Source organism: Patella vulgata, chromosome 1 (genome assembly GCF_932274485.2).
Source record: "Patella vulgata chromosome 1, xgPatVulg1.2, whole genome shotgun sequence".
Taxonomy (NCBI): Eukaryota; Metazoa; Mollusca; class Gastropoda; family Patellidae; genus Patella; species Patella vulgata.
The window spans coordinates 32,466,550-32,486,110 of NC_065879.2; the positions used below are offsets into that span (position 1 = coordinate 32,466,550).

Sequence of the window (19,561 nt, forward strand, 5' to 3'; positions counted from 1 at the left end):
GTATGAAAGCTTGCGAACGCGATACATAATGGATATAATGTTTTAAAACTCCATGGGAATGCTCATTGAAGAAAGGACCCTGTCGCTTTTTAAAAATCTGTTGTTTCCGTTGACCTTTTGCCATGCATTTTCTTTTTAAATTTCCCATGTGGGATTTGGTGACCTTGATTTTTAGAGTCGTCACTGTCGACTTTGTCAGTGGTGGGCGTAGTCTATGATTTAATTAAAGTGCAGGCGAGTTTTATGCTGGCGTTGATAGGACTGTACTTCCCCTTATTCGGGCAGAGTACATTCATCGAAATATCATGCGTAGCGTTGCCGCCATTTTGATGTATTCACCTAAATGACCAGAAATATTGTTGTAAAAATCTCGGGTAATCTCCAAGACCTCGCGCAAACTTTACCTTGTCTCCACCCTAGACCAATGCCCACCCCCAGCTAAATCTACTTACTCGCCTATGTTAAATGAGGCGAGAGGTCTATTGTAAAATCGTCTTGGGGAACTGTTTTTCCCAGAAGTTAATGTAAAGTTTGTTTCATAATCAATACTCAGAACGTTATTTTTACCATAGATGTGTTTTTATTACAAAGAATAAGAACAACATGAATATATATTAAGCATGTCTCGTACGTCGAGAACATAAACACTGTTTTAAATGTAAAATTTAATTTTTATTTTTTTGAACAACAAATTCTAATTTTACTGTTTTAAACATCAAATTTTATGAAGAATTAACTGAACTGTGACAACTGTAAATTTATCATTCGGCTATTAAATATTCAATATATCGTGGATGTTGGGAGGATTAACAAAAAAACCATATATTAATTTATTCTACAAATAGATAAAAAAAACAACAAAAACAAATGCTTTCCTTACATGTTCTTCTTCGTCATCATCATGGTAAAAGTTATTTATTGTAATATTCGCCTGTAGTTCATGTGTTTATTTTCGGGGTGGAGGGGATTGGCAGGAATGTAACATATCTTTGGTCAAGGTTATTAATCTATTACAATTCAATTTTCTGGCACGGGTCACTAGTACCGCGGGCCTTAATATTGTCAATCATTGCTTTGAAATCGGTAAATTGAGCCAAAGAAAAGATGTGTTTAGCATTTCTGTCGGTGACTACGGATTCCACTTCCTTCTTAGCAGCTGGTGAAGTTGCTAGGCCAACACCCAAGGCCCAGACCTTAGACTTTTTCTGGAGGAATGTTGAAACTGTGTAATGCAGATCAACACCGCAGTTAGATTGTCCGTCTGTCACTAATAGGGTATCTTTTACTGTGTAATCTCTCATACCTGAGAAAGAGAAGAAAACAAAAAAAAATTAAACGATGTCACTTTATGCATCTAGTTTTTCGAAAACAAAACCCAATACAAACTGAATCTCCACTGGACCCCTTATATAAAATGTATAACGAGAACAGACAGAAAAAGAACGAACACTACAACAACAAACAAGACAATCACGGGAGCTGTCTTGGCTCTGCATGGTTCAGAGGGGAAATGTGGTCAACTCTATGTGACAAATCCTAGACAAGCATTTATTTGATTAAAGCTTTGAGGTGATTTTATAAAGAAATAAAAACGGCCAGTTTTGTTAGGATTGACGACAAGTTTCCAAACTGAAGGTTACAGAATTGTCTGGATAATCATAAGCTTTCGTGTCTAAAGGGTCGCTTTTATAACAATGTCCAATGTTTGTGTATTTATCTTGAAGGTGTTAGCGAGAAATGGGGGAAATTCTCGGAATGTAAAATACAATAACAGACCATTACACATAAGGCTAGATGACAATTTTTGTCACGATCTGCGTCTTAAAGAGTGGCAGTCCCAAATTTTTATGAAGACCACAAATACATAGCTCATTTACCTATAGTTTGAAAGTTTGAAAGTACCGTCTGATATTTATTATAGCCGTAAACAAAGAATAAGATTTCCTCTCCCTTTATGCAGTCTTCAGTTGTTTTTGAAATCGCACATGATATGCACAATTGGCAGACTTCATAAAAACATGCACCATAATTATTTTGTAGGCTGAACCTTTTAATACGTTAATCTTTTTTGGCGTCACCCAGTAAAGAGTATTTTTTTTAAAAAAAAAAAAATAATATATGCAAATCAATGTCATAAAGTACAATTCAAATAAATTGTTTAAATTTAACATTTTCTATCGACGTGTCAGGTGTGGTATTATTTAAAGGAGCGGTCCCAGTTCAACTGGAGCTCTGCTATAAAGGAAACGTCAAAATGTTGAACCGTTTGGAAACGGTTTATAGAGCGCACTTCTCCAAGTTTTCATTAAGCGACTATTCGCCGATGCTAATAAGTAATTAAAACGCAGCAATAATCTGGACAACATGAAACAGAAAACTGGAAATTGTTTCAGGCAGGTTTATTCAAACATAGGCTATTTTCTTGTCTCCAGTCGCGTTTCCTATTTCACTTGACTCGAAGTTGGTGTTTCTTTGAAGACGTATCACATAGCTTGACATAGTTGTTTGGGGCTAGAGTGGGTTCGAAGTTTCGTTGCGTTTAAAATCTCGGACATTTTGAGACTAACAAGTGAATTTAATTTCCCTGGTTACGTGTACAATAAGAGGCGGGGATAGTGTCACGCCTACTAACTTTAAACTGTTAAAAAACAAATCAGCAGTTCGTAATAGAGTTTTGGATCCTTCAACAAACTTCACACAGATGTTATCATTTACATAATTATAGTAATCATAAGACGCATTTCATGACTAGTACGCAAGGCCAAACATTGTTATTTGGATTGCAATATAATTAAGGCAAAACCTGTTACATTTCAATCTTGTCATATTTGTTAAACCGATAATAGAAAGGTACGTGAAAGAACGGCCCAAATCAAATAATACTGTTACACGTTACACGTTACACGTTTCAGAGTAAAATTTAAAGAGGTAAGCTACGCGTATTATTACTTTAAACAATATATTAAATTTCTCCTTAATATATCTAATTAATTTCAAACCAATAATGAAGTAACCCAAGTATCAAAAACAATTTAAGGGATAAATTAAAGCAAAACCCAGTTATTAAATGGCCGTGACAACTGGCTGTTGTTATGAAGGTTTGGGGGTCAGTTTTTTTGTCAGGTTTTAAGTTTCATCAAAATCGGATACAGAATTGTGACCTCTAGAGGAACCACAGGCCAAAAAAGCGATTTATTGTACAGTCATAATCCAGGAAGTTGCGTTCCGATATGCGCGAATATCGAACCGAGATATTTTGCATATAAACATATCTTTTAAGTTTCATCAAAATCGGATCAAAACTGTGACCTCTAGAGTGTCCACTACCTTGATATTCCACACTTTTACACTATTTGCGGGCAAGGAGTGGCCATTTTGTCGTGCAGTTTCGGTCCGATTTTCACGAAATTCGAACTTAATCGTCATTATGGTGTAACAGTTTTTTTTTAAATCGGATAAAAATTATGGCCTCTAGATGACCCACGGGCTAAAAACGCGATTTTTCGTACAATCAAGAGCCATAATCCACAGTCCGATATGCACGAATATCGATAGGATTCAAGATCTATGGGTTATAAACATAAATTTCAAGTTTCATCAAAATCGGATAAAAATTGTCACTTCCAGAGGGTCAACAAGCTATGAAGTTACGATCCCATACATGCCGATTTCGAAAGGAACCGGGATCTTTGGAAGATACACATCTCAACTTTCGTCAATATTGGATAAAAATTGTGACCTGTAGAGTGTTCACAAACAATTTGTGGACGGACGTCCGGACGGACAGGGGCGACGAAAATATGTGTCTAAATAAAAATGTGGGCGTATAAAAGACATTCAAAGGTTCGGCGGTGCTTGAACATTTACTCCAGGGTTCCCTTCCCGGAAACAAATTGCAATATAAACTGATTGTAGATCCACAGTTCGAAGGATGCTTTCGATCTTTTGTGACGTTACGGTTGAAAGTATTGATATCGCATGTTGGTGAACAAGTTAAAGGACAATATTGGTGTCAGTCTTTATCACATATGCGACAGAACTGGTTAAACACGTTCCGAATATAATTTTAACACATAGATCATTGCTACGATAGATGCGTTATGGAGATTTCAAGAAACGGAAGTGACGAACGCAAAAGGAAAACATGGGTTATCCTTCTATATAACCGACTGGAAGTGACGAGTGATAACAGATACACGGGCGAATTTCTGCTCACTAATAATTCCTTCGAAGATCAAAAGTTGTTATATAAGACTGTGGGAGGATATCTGACAATTCAAAAAAATAATTGACTGTCACTAGATAAGAGAAAACGAGAAAAATAGAAAAAGCCTGCACATTAAAATGTTTTTATTAAGTATAGAATGAATAAAAAAAAGAGAATGTACGGACTATTTGTGTTAATGATTAACACCAATATTGTCCTTTAAACTACCCATTACTATCTAAATACTACTCTCAGTGTCGGCTATTCGACTTACAGGACCCATCCCAATCCCACACCCCCGCGGTGAGAGGAAGGTGAACGTGCGTTTTAAGCATAACTGGGAAAAGCCAAGAATGACGGTGGATGTCTCAGATTACAGTGCATGTAAGAAAGACTTTTGGCAATGTCAAAATATTATACACCTATATTAGGCCCTCTAGATCTAAGACTGCAGACTTCAGCACGGCTACCCACCAATTCTTTTTTTATCGAGCAACAGGTACTAACACGACTTCTTTAAATCAAACAGATGAATTACAAACTTCGATATATATTTCAAATCGAAATAACAGTTTGGCACTTTTTGTGCAATCTGATTAAAATACAGATATATATTTAGTTTCGTTTTTTTTATACTTTCGATGGCCTCTCCTACATGAACATCTGACCAGTTGTAGTAGAGGGTCGCGTCAGGAGTCATACGAGCAGCTTTTGACCCTATGACGTCACACATTTGATTAACCAATGAGCGTTGATGTTTCTAGTGGGATACCCACAGTTCCGTGTAATGGCTAATATCTGACTTCAACCAGAACGCGGGTTATATAACAACTCTTCCAGATCTCAGCGTAGTAAAACCAAATTTTGAACTATAAAAAAAGAAACGTAATAGGATCTGTGTTTTAATCAGATTGCTTCTTGTCCAAAGCACACGAAAAATGCAATAATTCTAATACCATGCTATAGATATAAGCTATTATGTTGATGCGAAAAACTTGCTAAAACTTACTATTCTATCTATAAAATACACCCTGATGAATCTACTACACGACTTTTATTATCATAAGACACAAATACTGAGCATGATACAGTAGTTATACTCAATTTCAATAGATACTGTTTTAAACTAACATAGTATCAACGGTTGTGACTTTTTCTTTTATTGGTGAACTTCTTCAAGTTGACCACAGTGATAGAACATGGCTTATTTAAACGGCGAATTGTAAACTGTCGTACAATATAAAAAAATGTTTCATCTTTATTTTTAACCCTCTATACATTCCCAAATCTTTACAAAGAAAGTGATGTGTTTTTCTATTAAACAAGCTAACATTGTTGTTCCTTATTGTATGTAGTACAGGGGTGTTTCGTATTAGTAAACACTCCAATATTTGTAACATCAAATAAAGTATTGACATTGTTCAACGGTGAGTATTGCTGCAAGATGAAAATTTTAATATATATATTTCTTTCGTGAAATGATTTGGTAAGTGAACCACATGATAGTTAAGACTACAAGATACACAATTAAACATGCTTAAAAAATTAAAATAAGCTCTAACAATGCTATCCATGGGATCCGCTAGCTTGACTAAGAAACTTGCATTATTAAGAGACCGTAGCAGAATATTTCTACCATTGCTACCGCGTTCCGACATGCACGCAAGGAGAAGCGGCCCACTTGAAATTAAGATTATGGAAGAAAGAAAGATTCTTTTACATAAAATTGAATCTAGAAACTGTCGTACAATATAAAAAAATGTTTCATCTTTATTTTTAACCCTCTATACATTCCCAAATCTTTACAAAGAAAGTGATGTGTTTTTCTATTAAACAAGCTAACATTGTTGTTCCTTATTGTATGTAGTACAGGGGTGTTTCGTATTAGTAAACACTCCAATATTTGTAACATCAAATAAAGTATTGACATTGTTCAACGGTGAGTATTGCTGCAAGATGAAAATTTTAATATATATATTTCTTTCGTGAAATGATTTGGTAAGTGAACCACATGATAGTTAAGACTACAAGATACACAATTAAACATGCTTAAAAAATTAAAATAAGCTCTAACAATGCTATCCATGGGATCCGCTAGCTTGACTAAGAAACTTGCATTATTAAGAGACCGTAGCAGAATATTTCTACCATTGCTACCGCGTTCCGACATGCACGCAAGGAGAAGCGGCCCACTTGAAATTAAGATTATGGAAGAAAGAAAGATTCTTTTACATAAAATTGAATCTAGAAACTTAAGCGAGTTCTAAGACAATGTTCAGTAAGATTTGGAAACAGTAAATGTCTGTAGTAGTTGAAGGGTTTAATAAAAATGACCAAAAATAACATTTTTTTTAATTATTAAGAACGTGCCTTAGTGTAAGTTGTATTTGACAAGACTTGGGTAGATCAAACTAGCGCGGACCCACTTGTGTGTGGGTTCTAATTAGGAACAATCGCCTTGAAGCCAGCCCTGATTATATGTTATGATCATCCAAAATTTACTCCACCTTCACTCGACCCCAAGATGTTTACAAATACAATTTGATTAGGGTTTTCCGACATCGTTTTATCTTTTTGGGGTATTTTGATTTTATATTTTCTGTCTCTATACCGCATCGTTTGATCTACCCAGTGTTGTTATCATGCGTTGTCTAATACACTAAAACTAAAAAATAAACCAGACCAAAAGCATGCTTACCATTAACGGAATTAAATATATCTCTGGAAGCAACGTCCATGGCATCTCCGGTACAGGTGTTACCGGCATAATGGCGAAGTTTGCGTACTTTTTCCTTCAATGTTTCTGGGTCCTGGTCATCACCGAACTCATGAATGATAGTGACGTTGGTAGCAAACTGTATTATAGCCATTCGGTTATTACTCTTGTCTGGTCCAAAGCCACCACAGAAAAGATCTATCATAATCTCTAGACCATCTTTCATTAGTTCAAAGTCCTTGTCATAGATACTACCACTGGAATCAAGTACGATCAAAATGTCACGTGGTAGGTTTGGGTTGCTTCCATTGGTTAGAAATTCTCCTTGGAATTGATCAGCAACACTTGTATTGTCTAGAAATATAAGGTATCATTATTAGCTACTATTTTATTCAGTTTGATATAACAATTCAAATTTCAACATTCGAGTGTCGGCCATGGTTAGATTATTTTCCGCTTTCTGATTTGCGTTTCAGATTTAGAATATTTGAAAAGGAAATTTAAATTCAAAGTGCAGATATTCATATTCCATTGACATTGCTTAACGTCAGACTACATGTACCTACCGTTGGTATATTTGCTAACATCAACTGTTTGTACGAGTTCAGATTCGTCTGGGCATCCACAACCATTTATCTTGATTTCTCGGGTTCTTTTTATCTTTCCGAAACCCTGTGGCTTAGACCATTCCGACCACTGTGAAAGAACGCATTTCTGTACGTCTTCTGCTCGAATAAGTGGTGTTTGTAAGGACAGTTTACTACATAAAGGTTCAAGTTGTCGGCTTGCGGCTTTATCAACCTGAAAATAAAATTATTCAGAAACTTGACTCTTTTCAAAAAGGTATTCTATTATATGGTGATTTGGCTCTTTTCAAAAAATGAAAGTTTTTAGAATGGAATCTGAAATCCTATGGACATAATACGATTACAGCTTTTTCCTTGAATGTATTAAGCAACCCACACAACAAACAAACATAATCCAAAGGAGAAAAAAACCTTGAAAGCAATCAATATACGTTTGAATTATAGTCATTGAACTGGAAATACACAGGACACAATTCTCTGGAATATCGAAATATTGTTTACTACTGAGCGAGGTTTCGACTAGGATTGTTGATGTTGAGGTACCATTATTTCTGTATTTTAAGTTGTTTAATGCTCTCGAATAGGACATTGCGTATTATATTGAAACAACACTCGGGCTTACGCCCTCGTGCAGTATCAATATATTACTTACCTCGTCGATAGTTTTGGCTAGAACATCCTGTAAATTGCTCAAAGTATCTCTATACTGGTTTCTAAGATTTTCCATGCTGGATTTACAAGTTCTGGATTTCATCAAACGATCGTCTGGACAATCATTGCCATTGGCGAGAATAGTCTTTGGAACGGCATTACTCTGGACTAAACAGATGGCCAGTCCAAATGTCACCAACCTATGCAATTTTGGATTCATATTTCTGAAATTGAAAAAAAAAGATCACTTATTAAAAAAAAATATAGATCTTAGAAATAATTTAGAAATATATCTTTTTTTGAAAATAATTTCTTATTGCGATTTGGACGTTTGAATGACAATAATTATTACAATTTAAAAAATCTAAATATCAGATTAGATATGATATGATGCTGCGTATCGAATCTGATCCTATTTTAATGTATTATTTATTTTACTTTCTACTTTCAGTTTGGATATTGGCTGACTTTTCTATTAAATACACTACCAATTTACTTGGGTAGTTTTTAGTTTGTAGAGAGAAATTTGAAAATAGTATTGACAGTTACGATGTTGGGTAAATCTCACAGTCAGTAAAAAATGTATATTTGTTTATTGGGTTCAGTATTTTAAAGTTGGCTGCTGAAATTACCCTTTAAGGTTACACTTACCTTTCAAACTTCGTTGAAACTTTCAAATTGCTTTTGTTTACTTTTACAGGATTTAATTTTTTTTTTAACATTATGTTAAATTAAGATGTTAACTTACTTTTTTTTTTACTTACATTTTTCACGTATTTACTCTGTTTAAGTTTAAAAATAAAGCAAATTCTCATTTTAATGCATTTTAAGTTTAACACCAGGCAGAGCAAGAAATCCATAAATCCGTAAAGTTTAAAAGTACTAATTAATGTAACTGTAAACCGAAAGAGTGTGGTTAGAATTAAGAAAATGGCCGGTAAAATCTAACCTACATCTTTTGCACAGGTGTGCAATTATCTGATTAAGACAAACATTAATTCAGGTTTTAAAAGAAAATGTCATTTGAACTTTCAAAATTATAGTCTCGTTAATTTGTTATCAACATAATTTGAAAGTATGCTACCAAAAAGAGTCGAATTTTTATAGTAATTCTACATGGAAATAAATGGGCACTTTTTCCGACAGTGGAGGAATATTATGTCCATGGCCAGTGGAGGCCCGAAGTTACAGGATATGAATGCATTGCAGGATATGAATAACTTTAAATAAACCTATTCCTATTTAAGACGCACTATGCTTTACTTAACAATTATTAATTGCTTAATACCTGAAAATGCAGCCCTGCTGCCATATTGCCTGGAAAATTATTAAGTTGGTGAGCTGCGGGCCCCTTGAGAAAATTTGTCAAATGTGCCAAAAACTGGCCCTGTATGCCATATCCGACCACCTAGTTTATTTCAGTCTTTCGCATTATAGTTTTGGGATGTTAAAATTACAAACCTAAACAATCATACCAAGGGTACAGCGTGAGTTTAAAAGAGCGGGGAGGCAAGGAGGTGCCGGTCATTTCAAAAGAAATCCTGGTGATATAGAAAGTGGGTGACATAATGTCATGTCAAGCTGAGGATAAAGACATGTTTAAAAGGTCTATGTTCGGTCTTTCAGTGTGTAGATGTTTGTTATACAGTTCGTCCTAATTAACAAACAGATAAAAGAAAAGAGGAGTTTGTATTAGCATACAGTGATAAGAACTAAACGTGACTAATGACATTAAACCCAATGATTAAGAGTATTAGCAACAGAACGGAACCTATCATGACAGTTTATTTATTTCTGTGAATAGTTCAGTTTGTGGGAGCAAGTGATAAAATTATAGCTAAAACGTTAAAAAGGTTAATGCCCATGAAAAAAAAGTGATTTTTTTAGCACATAAAAGGGACGCTCTTCTAAAACCGGATAGATATCATTCAAATGATCTCCTTTTCAAACCATTTTTATATTTTTCATAGTTTATATTGCTTAAAAAAGTGTTGTTTTAAAATAATTTATATACAATCTTGTCGTCGGTGCTTTCAAGGAAAATTGTCAGAGTTCTACTAACATCCCATGTACCTATTTCTAATCATAATAATTTCGTTTTTGCCAACATCAAGGGCAGGTTTGTTTAGGATTTAATTTAATTGGCAGAATAATAATTACACGTGTATTAATTTAAAGTTATATTCAGATAAACAGATCAAATAACTTGAGTAGCAAGAGTATAGTTATTTATATAATATATACATGTAGTTTTATATTTGAAAGCTTTTCGGGATTATTTTTACTCTGTGGAGATAGCACCATTTATACGGGGTCCACGGTATAGTCGCCAATCAGTCGTTCGTGACCACAACTTGACAACGCTCACTGGAAACCAGTAATTGTAATAAATGGCACCGAACTTGTCTCTAATGACAAAGTCGTTTGTTAAACTCATAATAATGGTTAAAAAAAAGTTTAAGCTAGGAATTAATTATTTCAAAATAGACCCTACTCAACTAAACAAAACAATGAAAATGCACTTGGAATAAATCAAGCTGGTTATTATAAGCCATTAATGTAATTATTTAAACTATAGAATCGACGATGTTTAACTTACCAGGTTTAGTTTCGAAAATATCCAAAATTATTCTAATATTTAAGGACGATCGTCCGTCCGACTATAAGGAAATACTTGTAACAAAAATAAGAAAGAGTGATATTAAACTAGCTTTATATAGACTATACTTACAACACCTGATCCGCCCTTAACGCAAAGTGACGTCATCATCAAAGGCTTTTTCCTCCTTTACCGACAGGTAAATACTGGGATCTACCTATAAGTATATAAACAGTCTCGATCATAGCGCACCAAATAGATGTAATGCTGAAAATGGTAGGCGTGGCTGGTTGATCGTGATGTAAAGTAAATACACTGCAAACAAATACAGAATTTAGTTCGATCGGAAAAAAGGTGAGCTCGCACGTGTGAAAAATACACTCATGTGTTCCGGGTGCGTTCAATGTGCAGCATTTATCCACAGAGATTTTGTCGTTTTCGCGTATCTCGATGCCATGTAATAATTGAACTAGAAATACACAAGAGACAATTCTATGGTATATAATTCCTTTTTTTATTATTGAAACAAATTACCTGTTATCAATACAAGACACTTCCCCCCCCCCCCCCAAAAAAAAAAAACAAACAAAAAAAAACCCGTCCCAGGTAAAATATTAATAAAATACGACTTCTTAATAAATATAAAAAAAATATCATTATCAGACATAATATTTATCATAAACTTTAGCTATAATAAATCCCCCATGACCGATAGGCATAATACACTTCTCGTTACAGTGATATTATAAGATATCATTACCATTAATAAATTTATCATTATCATAATATACAATTATATATTATCATTAAAGGTAAAATACCATCTTCATTATCAATTGATATATTAAACGATCATTATAGATGTAATGTAATTAACTTCCCATCTATAGAATACCATTATCAGTTGGTATAATAAACTTCTCATCTATAGAATATCATTATCAGTTGGTATAATAACCTTCTCATCTATAGAATATCATTATCAGTTGGTATAATAACCTTCTCATCTATAGTATATCATTATCAGTTATTATAATAACGTCTCAGCTATAGAATATCATTATCAGTTGGTATAATAACCTTCTCATCTATAGAATATCATTATCAGTTGGTATAATAAATTTCTCATCTTGAGAACATCATTATCAGTTGGTATAATAAACTTCTCATCTATAGAATATCATTATTAGTGGGCATAATAAATTTCCCGTGTATAGAAATCATTATCGGTGGGTATAATAAACATCTCATCTATAGAACATCATTATCAGTTGGTATCATAAACTTCCCATCTATAGAATATCATTATCAGTGTATAATAAACTTCTCATTTATAGAATATCATTATCCGTGGGTATAATAACCTTCTCATCTACAGAATATCATTATCAGTTGGTATAATAATCTTCTCATCTATAGAATATCATTATCCGTTGGTATAATAAACTTCTTATATACAGAATATCATTATCAGTTGGTATAATAATCCTTTCATCTACAGAATATCATTATCAGTGTATATTAACTTCTCATCTATAGAATATCATTATCAGTGGGTATAATAAATTTCTTATCATCAGCAGAAATGATAATATGTCATTATCAATTATATAAACGTTATGCCAGTACGTTATTACGATATTTTGCTCGAAGCAAAGTATTATTACCGGAATTGCTGAAACGGGGATATTTACCAACTAGACTTATCTCTGAATTTCATCGGCCATTACAGATTTGAAGAGGCCTAATGTTTTACTTCATAGGTGGATTCTTACTCTTTCATGAACATCTGATACCACTGTCCATTATAATATGAATATTTTCATCATTATAGTATTTTCTTCGTGTGGGGAGTCAACTTGGTGTCGTGTTTGTTGACTTCATTGATTATGATTTGGATTTTTATCATAAAATATCTATTTCCCTAAAGGTTTAATAATCTTTATATATAATACAATATTGTTATCAATAATGATCATATAATTCTTCGTATCATTAGCTATAATAAAATATATCATTATCATAAATTTCACAAAAGCTATATAAACATTGCATATAATTTTTTCCATGTTACCTAATTTATTGGTTGTGTGTATAGACCGAATAACAATGATATTAATTCAAGACTTTTGGAAAAATAATATTCGTTTTATATATATCTGATACACATTACGTCATTGTTCATTTTGGGATTTTCTCCATTTTCTATTTTTATTTTATTTACTTTTGTTCTTTATTTTCCTTAGAAAAAATCTATTCCTTTTGTATAATATATATAAAAAACGGGGGATGAGAATTTTTTAATGGAACTTTTTGAATGTGATGAAATTTTGTCCAGTAAAAGGGGTAATTATTAACAAACATAAAGACGTCCCACTCCCTGACCCAACGCAACGCAACGCAACGCAACACAACTAAAACACCAAAAAAAGCAACAAAACTATAACAAAAACACAACAAAACAAAAACAAAGCATATATTTGAAACAATGAGCCAAAAATGAAACAACGGTGTACATATAATGATGCATTTTTAGCACATGATGTAAATTTTCTTTTCTTATGAAGATTCCGATGATTGATTCTGAGGAAAAACAGAAAAGGAAGGCGTTTTCTGCTATTGAGATCACAATTAAGCGGAAAGAAAGAAAAGAAGGCAGCTTATTTCGTTTTACAATATCTTATCACGATACTAAGGCGTATTTACTATACGACCAATGAAATCTACGTAGAATACGTAATAAAAATAATAAAGGAAAGTTCTGCCTGCTTTCTTCATGTTGACATGTAGGGCGAGAAGAAACATTCTCTGGGACGTTAAGGTCAAGCTATTTCACCTATTAGGCATTTAATTGTAGTCTTAAAGATTTCAAAAAGAAAAACACCTTCTATTCCACATACTTGACGATTTTGATCTAACCTCTTAACTATAACCATGGGGTGAAAAATAGTTTTAGGCCAATCCAAGTTCTCAACAGGAAAGTTTTTATGTTAGCCTATATGTTGTCGACTCAAGTGTCTGTTTTACCAAGAAAAATTAGTGACGCGAATAGAAACTCCTTCTTCATATTTACATTTCTTCTCATTTTGCTGCTCGCGTTTAGAAGAAAATTTCGAGATCACCATGGTAAAGTGCTCTACTGCAATGGGTGGTGAAGTGTTATAGAAATGATTGCTATTTGCTGTGAATTATTCTAAAAAAAAATGCTATTGGTGGTAAACTATTCTAGATATAACTGCCATGGGTGGTAAAATATTCTAGAAATAACTGCTGCTGGGGGTAAAATATTCTAGAAATAATGACTATTCTAGAAACAACTGCTACTGTGTAAAGTATTCTGAAAATAACTGCTGCTGGGGGTAAAATATTCTATAAAAAATCACTATTCTAAAAACAACTGCTAATGTGTGATAGTGTTCTATAAATAACTGTTGTTGGAGGTAAAGTATTCTAGAAATAACTGCTATTGGTGGTAAAGTAGTCTACAAATAACAGCTATTAGAGGTAAAGTGTTCTAGAAATAAGTGTACTAGAAATACCTGCTTTTGGTGGTAAAGTGTTCTCGAAATACCTGCTATTGGTGGTAAAGTATTCTAGAAATAACTGCTATTAGAGGTAAAGTGTTCTAGAAATAACTGCTATTGGTGGTAAAGTATTCTAGAAATAACAGCTATTGGTGGTAACATATTCTAGAAATAAAGATATTGGCGGTAAAGTTTTCTAGAAATAACAGCTATTGGTTGTAAAGTATTCTAGAAATGACTGCTATTACTATAAAGAACCAGCTATACTACTGGCGGTAAAGTATTCTAGAAACAACTGCTACTGCTGGTAGAGTACCCTAGAAATAACTTCTACTGGTGGTTAAGTGTTCTAGAAAAAACTGCAATTGGTGGTTAAGTGTTCTAGAAATTACTGCTATTTGTTGCAAAGTATTCTAGAAATAACTGCTATTGGTGGTGAAGTGTTCTAGAAATAACTGCTAAAATAACTGCTAATATTCATAATGGTAAAGCGTTTTAGATATAACTGCTACTATGTAAAGTGTTCTAGAAAGAATTGCTAGTGGCTAAGCTGTTATGCAACTGGTGCCTGTGATACAAGATCTAAGAGTTAATCTACGATTTCAGGTGTGAGATTGGCATCAGAGACCTTATGGTCTGACCCAGGAAAAAACCTGTCTGCGATATCAGCCAAGGTGTAAGCGAACGTTATGCATCAAGGAACGAACGATCGAACCGGTGCTTGTCGGCGATATCACTTTGGTGGAAGCAGATGTTAAATGTAGCTATTTCACACACACAAACACACATTCGTACTTAAATTATAGATTTTCTAGAAAAAAACGGTCGTGAACTTGTAAGTGTCGCTTTGCCGAACTATTCGTTTGCTGTTTTATATGGTCCATTAGGGATGGTAAAATTAATATATCCTAGAAACAGTTAGTTCTCATTAAATGTTATCTAGAAACAATTAAACCTTTTTTTTTAGAAAGTTTTCGGTTCTATGATAAAGATTTATGAAATACCACTGTCTTGACATGAGCATAAAATTAATATGCAGAAAGAAAATCAATTCATGACAACCATGGACGTAAATAATTGTTGGCCAGGTCTTAAACTCCTTGTCAATATCGTATGAGTTTTCCAGCGATCATTGTCCATTATTTCATTTCGCTTGTTATTCATGCTGTGCAATACCAATTAAAAGCAGACGTTTTGCAATAGAAATAAGTCGGAATACATGCTCTAAAATAAATATTGATTTAAATACAGACGATAAAAAAAACAAAACACACACACACAAATCCAAGAACTGTTGTGCCCTTTTACAAAAAAACAATTCTCTTTGTTTTTTTCTTCAATTTTTTGAATAAAGAAGGGTTGAGATCTGGGAAGTTCATGAATAAAATATATCGTGTAGTTGGATAACATAGTACTTAACGTTTAAAGGAAGGACGTTTTTGTCGTTTGGGTTTTAAACGTAGACTTGTATCAAATTAACTTTTATTCTGCACTCATTTTATGATTTCGATAGCCATTTTTTTACACTCGATTTCGCATAGAATAAATGAACGTCAACTATACACTTTTGTTTCACTAAGGATTAAGTAGATATATTTTCGCCTTGTAATGTTTCCGGGCTTATAGACGATCTGGTATTTACGTACTGCTAATTCTTTGAGATTGAGCTGCAATTAACTACATTCAATTAGAGCTAATTCCACACCTTTACTTGTTTAGAAACCTAGCACTAACCAACACCATAAATAAAGAGAAGGACAATAAAAAATACTAATGGGGCGTGTGTAAGGAGTTTTTTTTTATACAAAAGACGCCGTTTGTTATAAAGAAACAAGTACATGTACGACATAAAGGCACTGGCATAAACAAAAGAAGAGAGTACGACACCAAAGCCAGTTTTTCTTTTCGTGTTTGTGGTCTTATTTTCCCCTCTAATCGTTTAGTTATACATGTTTAAATAAACTTTGTATAAAAGGTCTACTGTATACGGCTTTATAATTTATAAAAGAAACACGAAGTGTGGTAATATATCAATAAAAAGTTAATCGTTGACTTTATCCCTCGTGTTTAATTGATATATATAGATAGATTAAAATACCGCGAGGCGATAGAATACATATTTCGAAGCTCTGGTTAAAGTTATTCAAATTAGATGGCTTAAATTTTATATTTTTTTTACTGAGGCTTTCTTTTGGTATATGAAAATGATTGAATGGAATATAATAACATATTTATTCACAAGTCTCATATTTACCCGCGGAGCCCCGGTGAACCCCTTTGACTCCCCCGACCCCAAGTTCTTTTAATGATTGACCCCCAGGTTTGGAAAGACTGATCAAATTATAGCCAAATAGAAGTAAGCTTCTGCTATCGGCTCGTAATCCCCTGAGCGCGTGTTGCTGCCCAGATGTCCGCCTGCAGAAAAAATCCATCGACTGTAAAACGAGTACTCAAGAGTCAGGACTTGGTTGTTAGTCAAAAATGTAACAAACAAATTAAAATGACATTTTAAAAATTTAAGCGTTTGTTTACTAACCTTCTATTTATACCATCTAATAGTTCATAAGCGATTCATACTATAATCTACGCTAAAATTACTGTTTGTTTTACCCCGTGGAGTGCCCTTCAGCACCACGAAATAACACAAAATAATATTATCGTGCTCGCGTTTTCTCTCCCCTTTTGAACAATTCATTAGAAGTAACATTTTTCGGTCGTTTGCGAACAGAGCTAGATGAAACCTGACAGGGACATTCATGGAACATCCCCAATCAACCAAATATGGGGGCAAAAATGTGATTTAGTCGAAAATCAGCTAGAATACTCAGCTAGAACACAGCTGACTATAATATGGTGTTAACTATAGATGTTAAATTTTAACGACACACAAAATTGAATGAATTCGACAATTTAATTGTTGACTCAAATCAAAGATTTTAAGCCATTTTCCAAATTATATACAGAATGGTTCTAGGGTTAGCATAGTGTTACACCAGTGCTGCTTCAATGGCTTGAAAGTAATTTTCTTGGTGGGTGGTGATAAAGGTATGTTAAGTAGCTATGACATGACGTACTGGTATTATGAATCACCCACAATCCTACATCCGTAATAGGCCTATTACATCTACATCTGTATGTTCTTTTATTGTTTTAATGGTTATGAAAACGTGACATTTACCAAATGTACTGTTTAACATGTCCAGCGACATTATGAACGCTGTTATTATCGTTGACTACTAACTTGGCCTACATGTTATTTGTAAAAATTAAAATCATAACAACAAATCATAGCAGATCACCAATGTTTGGTGTTAGCGTCTCCATCGACACCCGTGTGATTTATCCGAGGAGGTGGGAGCGGGGATTGAGGGGCATATAACTATTGTCAACTAGTGCTACAGTGTAGACCAGTATAGGCCTATAGCCTGCTTGAAGTTATGTAGTCAGTTCTTAAATGAATGTTAAAAATTAGTCAGTCGATATAAAAAATAAATTTATAGCCTACCGCCAATCTGCTTGTTTGTACGCAGGGCCCATCTGATTAGCGCAAATAAGTACCACAAATATACAAATAAATATAGGCATATAACTATATACTCGGGATCCTGATAATGTAATTAAAAAAAACAAAACCCAATCACTCCATTAAATTGTATAAGAGCTAGATGTACACGTCGTATATCATTTTAATTTCTTGGTTTCATAACTTGTTTTGCTTATTACATTGTATTTGTTAAAATTATTAAGGATTTATGTTGTTTTCAATAATTTTCATGCACCAAGTCAAACTGAATGTGTGTCTTGCAATTAATGCAAGTTCGGTGATGATAGCAATGATTGCTTGATAAAGACGAGAGAACCGTCGAAAATTTGGCGGAAATACACTTCTATTCTAAGTAGTAGGCCTAACCTGTATTATCTTTTTCAAAAAAAAAAAAAAAAATGATCGGTGATGATAGAAATGATTGCTTGATAAAGACGAGAGAACCGTCGTTGAAAATTCGCCGGCTATACACTTCTGAGTAACTTGTATTCCATATAATTGTTTTTCCTTTTAGTAGGCCTATAGCTACTGCTAGAACAATAAAGTGAATCAGCAGGTGATCATACTTTCGGTTTAGCTTTAATTTTTAAAGGTGTCACCACAAGCTTCCACGTGATTACATTCCAACAATGGACGAAGCGCATGCGTGTAAATGTAAACGCCGTTTGTTTGTGATTGTTTGTTGACTGTTACTGCTAGCCTTTCGTTTGGTAAATAACGCTTGTATTTTCTTTGATGCTGTTAAGTGGATTTCAACCTATTTTCCAGCTGCACAAGGTGAATGATTGTATATTATAGGCTATCTTAAACTCTTGACTTTTAATGTCTGAGTAAGTTCTGGAATCAGCATCACATTAGGCCTAGACCTGTGGCTGTTACACGGTGAACGTGACAAGCCGAAGGTCGGTGACGACGACATTATTATAATTTACTAAACTATTAGGCTAGTTGATCAGCTTTAACCATTACTATAAGGATTAGGCCCATTGTTTACCACTTGTGCATATCAGACCTCAATCACCACGCATCTATCGCCTCATAATTCATTCAAATCAAGACTCACGTCACAAATTCTCACCATTTTATTTTTATGATTTTGTAGCCTACTGTCACTGTAAATTAGTGTAAATTACTAATAGTACTGAACTAACTTAGCCTAGACCTACTTAACTAGGGTAACTAGGGCTTTGTCTACTCTATAAAGTTTATGATCTCTGATGAGTTGGCTCATCAGGTGACTTGTTGTAATCTCGGTGCATGGGCGTCACACATGGGGGGGGGGGGGGCGAACCCGGCCCCCCAATTGTTTTTTTTTGGGGGGGGGGAGGGGGGTCTGAATATACTTGCCCCCCCCCCCCAAAAAAAAAAAAAAAAAAAAATTTACATAGTAGGCCCAAACTCCTATTTATTTACAACAATTATTAGGATTAGAAAAGATTCTACCTGTATAAAACCTGTACATATCCCAGTATGGTTTATACTGCTAAAATAAAACACAGAGATAATCAGCCTGGAAACATGTGTGAAGTGAAAAGTACCTGTGTTCCATAAAATTGTGTCTAGTTAACCTGTCAGTAATATTTTGCCTACATAGTAGGCCCAAACTCCTATTTATTTACAACAATTATTAGGATTAGTTAAGATTCTACCTGTATAAAACCTGTACATATCCCAGTATGGTTTATACTGCTAAAATAAAACACAGAGATAATCAGCCTGGAAACATGTGTGAA

At 33.9% G+C, this 19,561-nt stretch overlaps 1 protein-coding gene across 1 annotated transcript; it reads right to left on the bottom strand.

Moving 5' to 3' along the window:
- Positions 1–634: 634 nt before the first annotated feature.
- Positions 635–10,911, bottom strand: LOC126809700 (collagen alpha-1(XII) chain). The gene is made up of 5 exons (XM_056102058.1): positions 10,893–10,911; positions 8,163–8,385; positions 7,490–7,724; positions 6,906–7,277; positions 635–1,303 (listed from the first exon to the last, which is right to left on the bottom strand). Exons 2-5 carry the CDS (start codon positions 8,379–8,381, stop codon positions 1,011–1,013), a joined length of 1,119 nt encoding a protein of 372 aa, XP_055958033.1. The 5' UTR covers positions 8,382–8,385; positions 10,893–10,911; the 3' UTR covers positions 635–1,010.
- Positions 10,912–19,561: the final 8,650 nt, after the last annotated feature.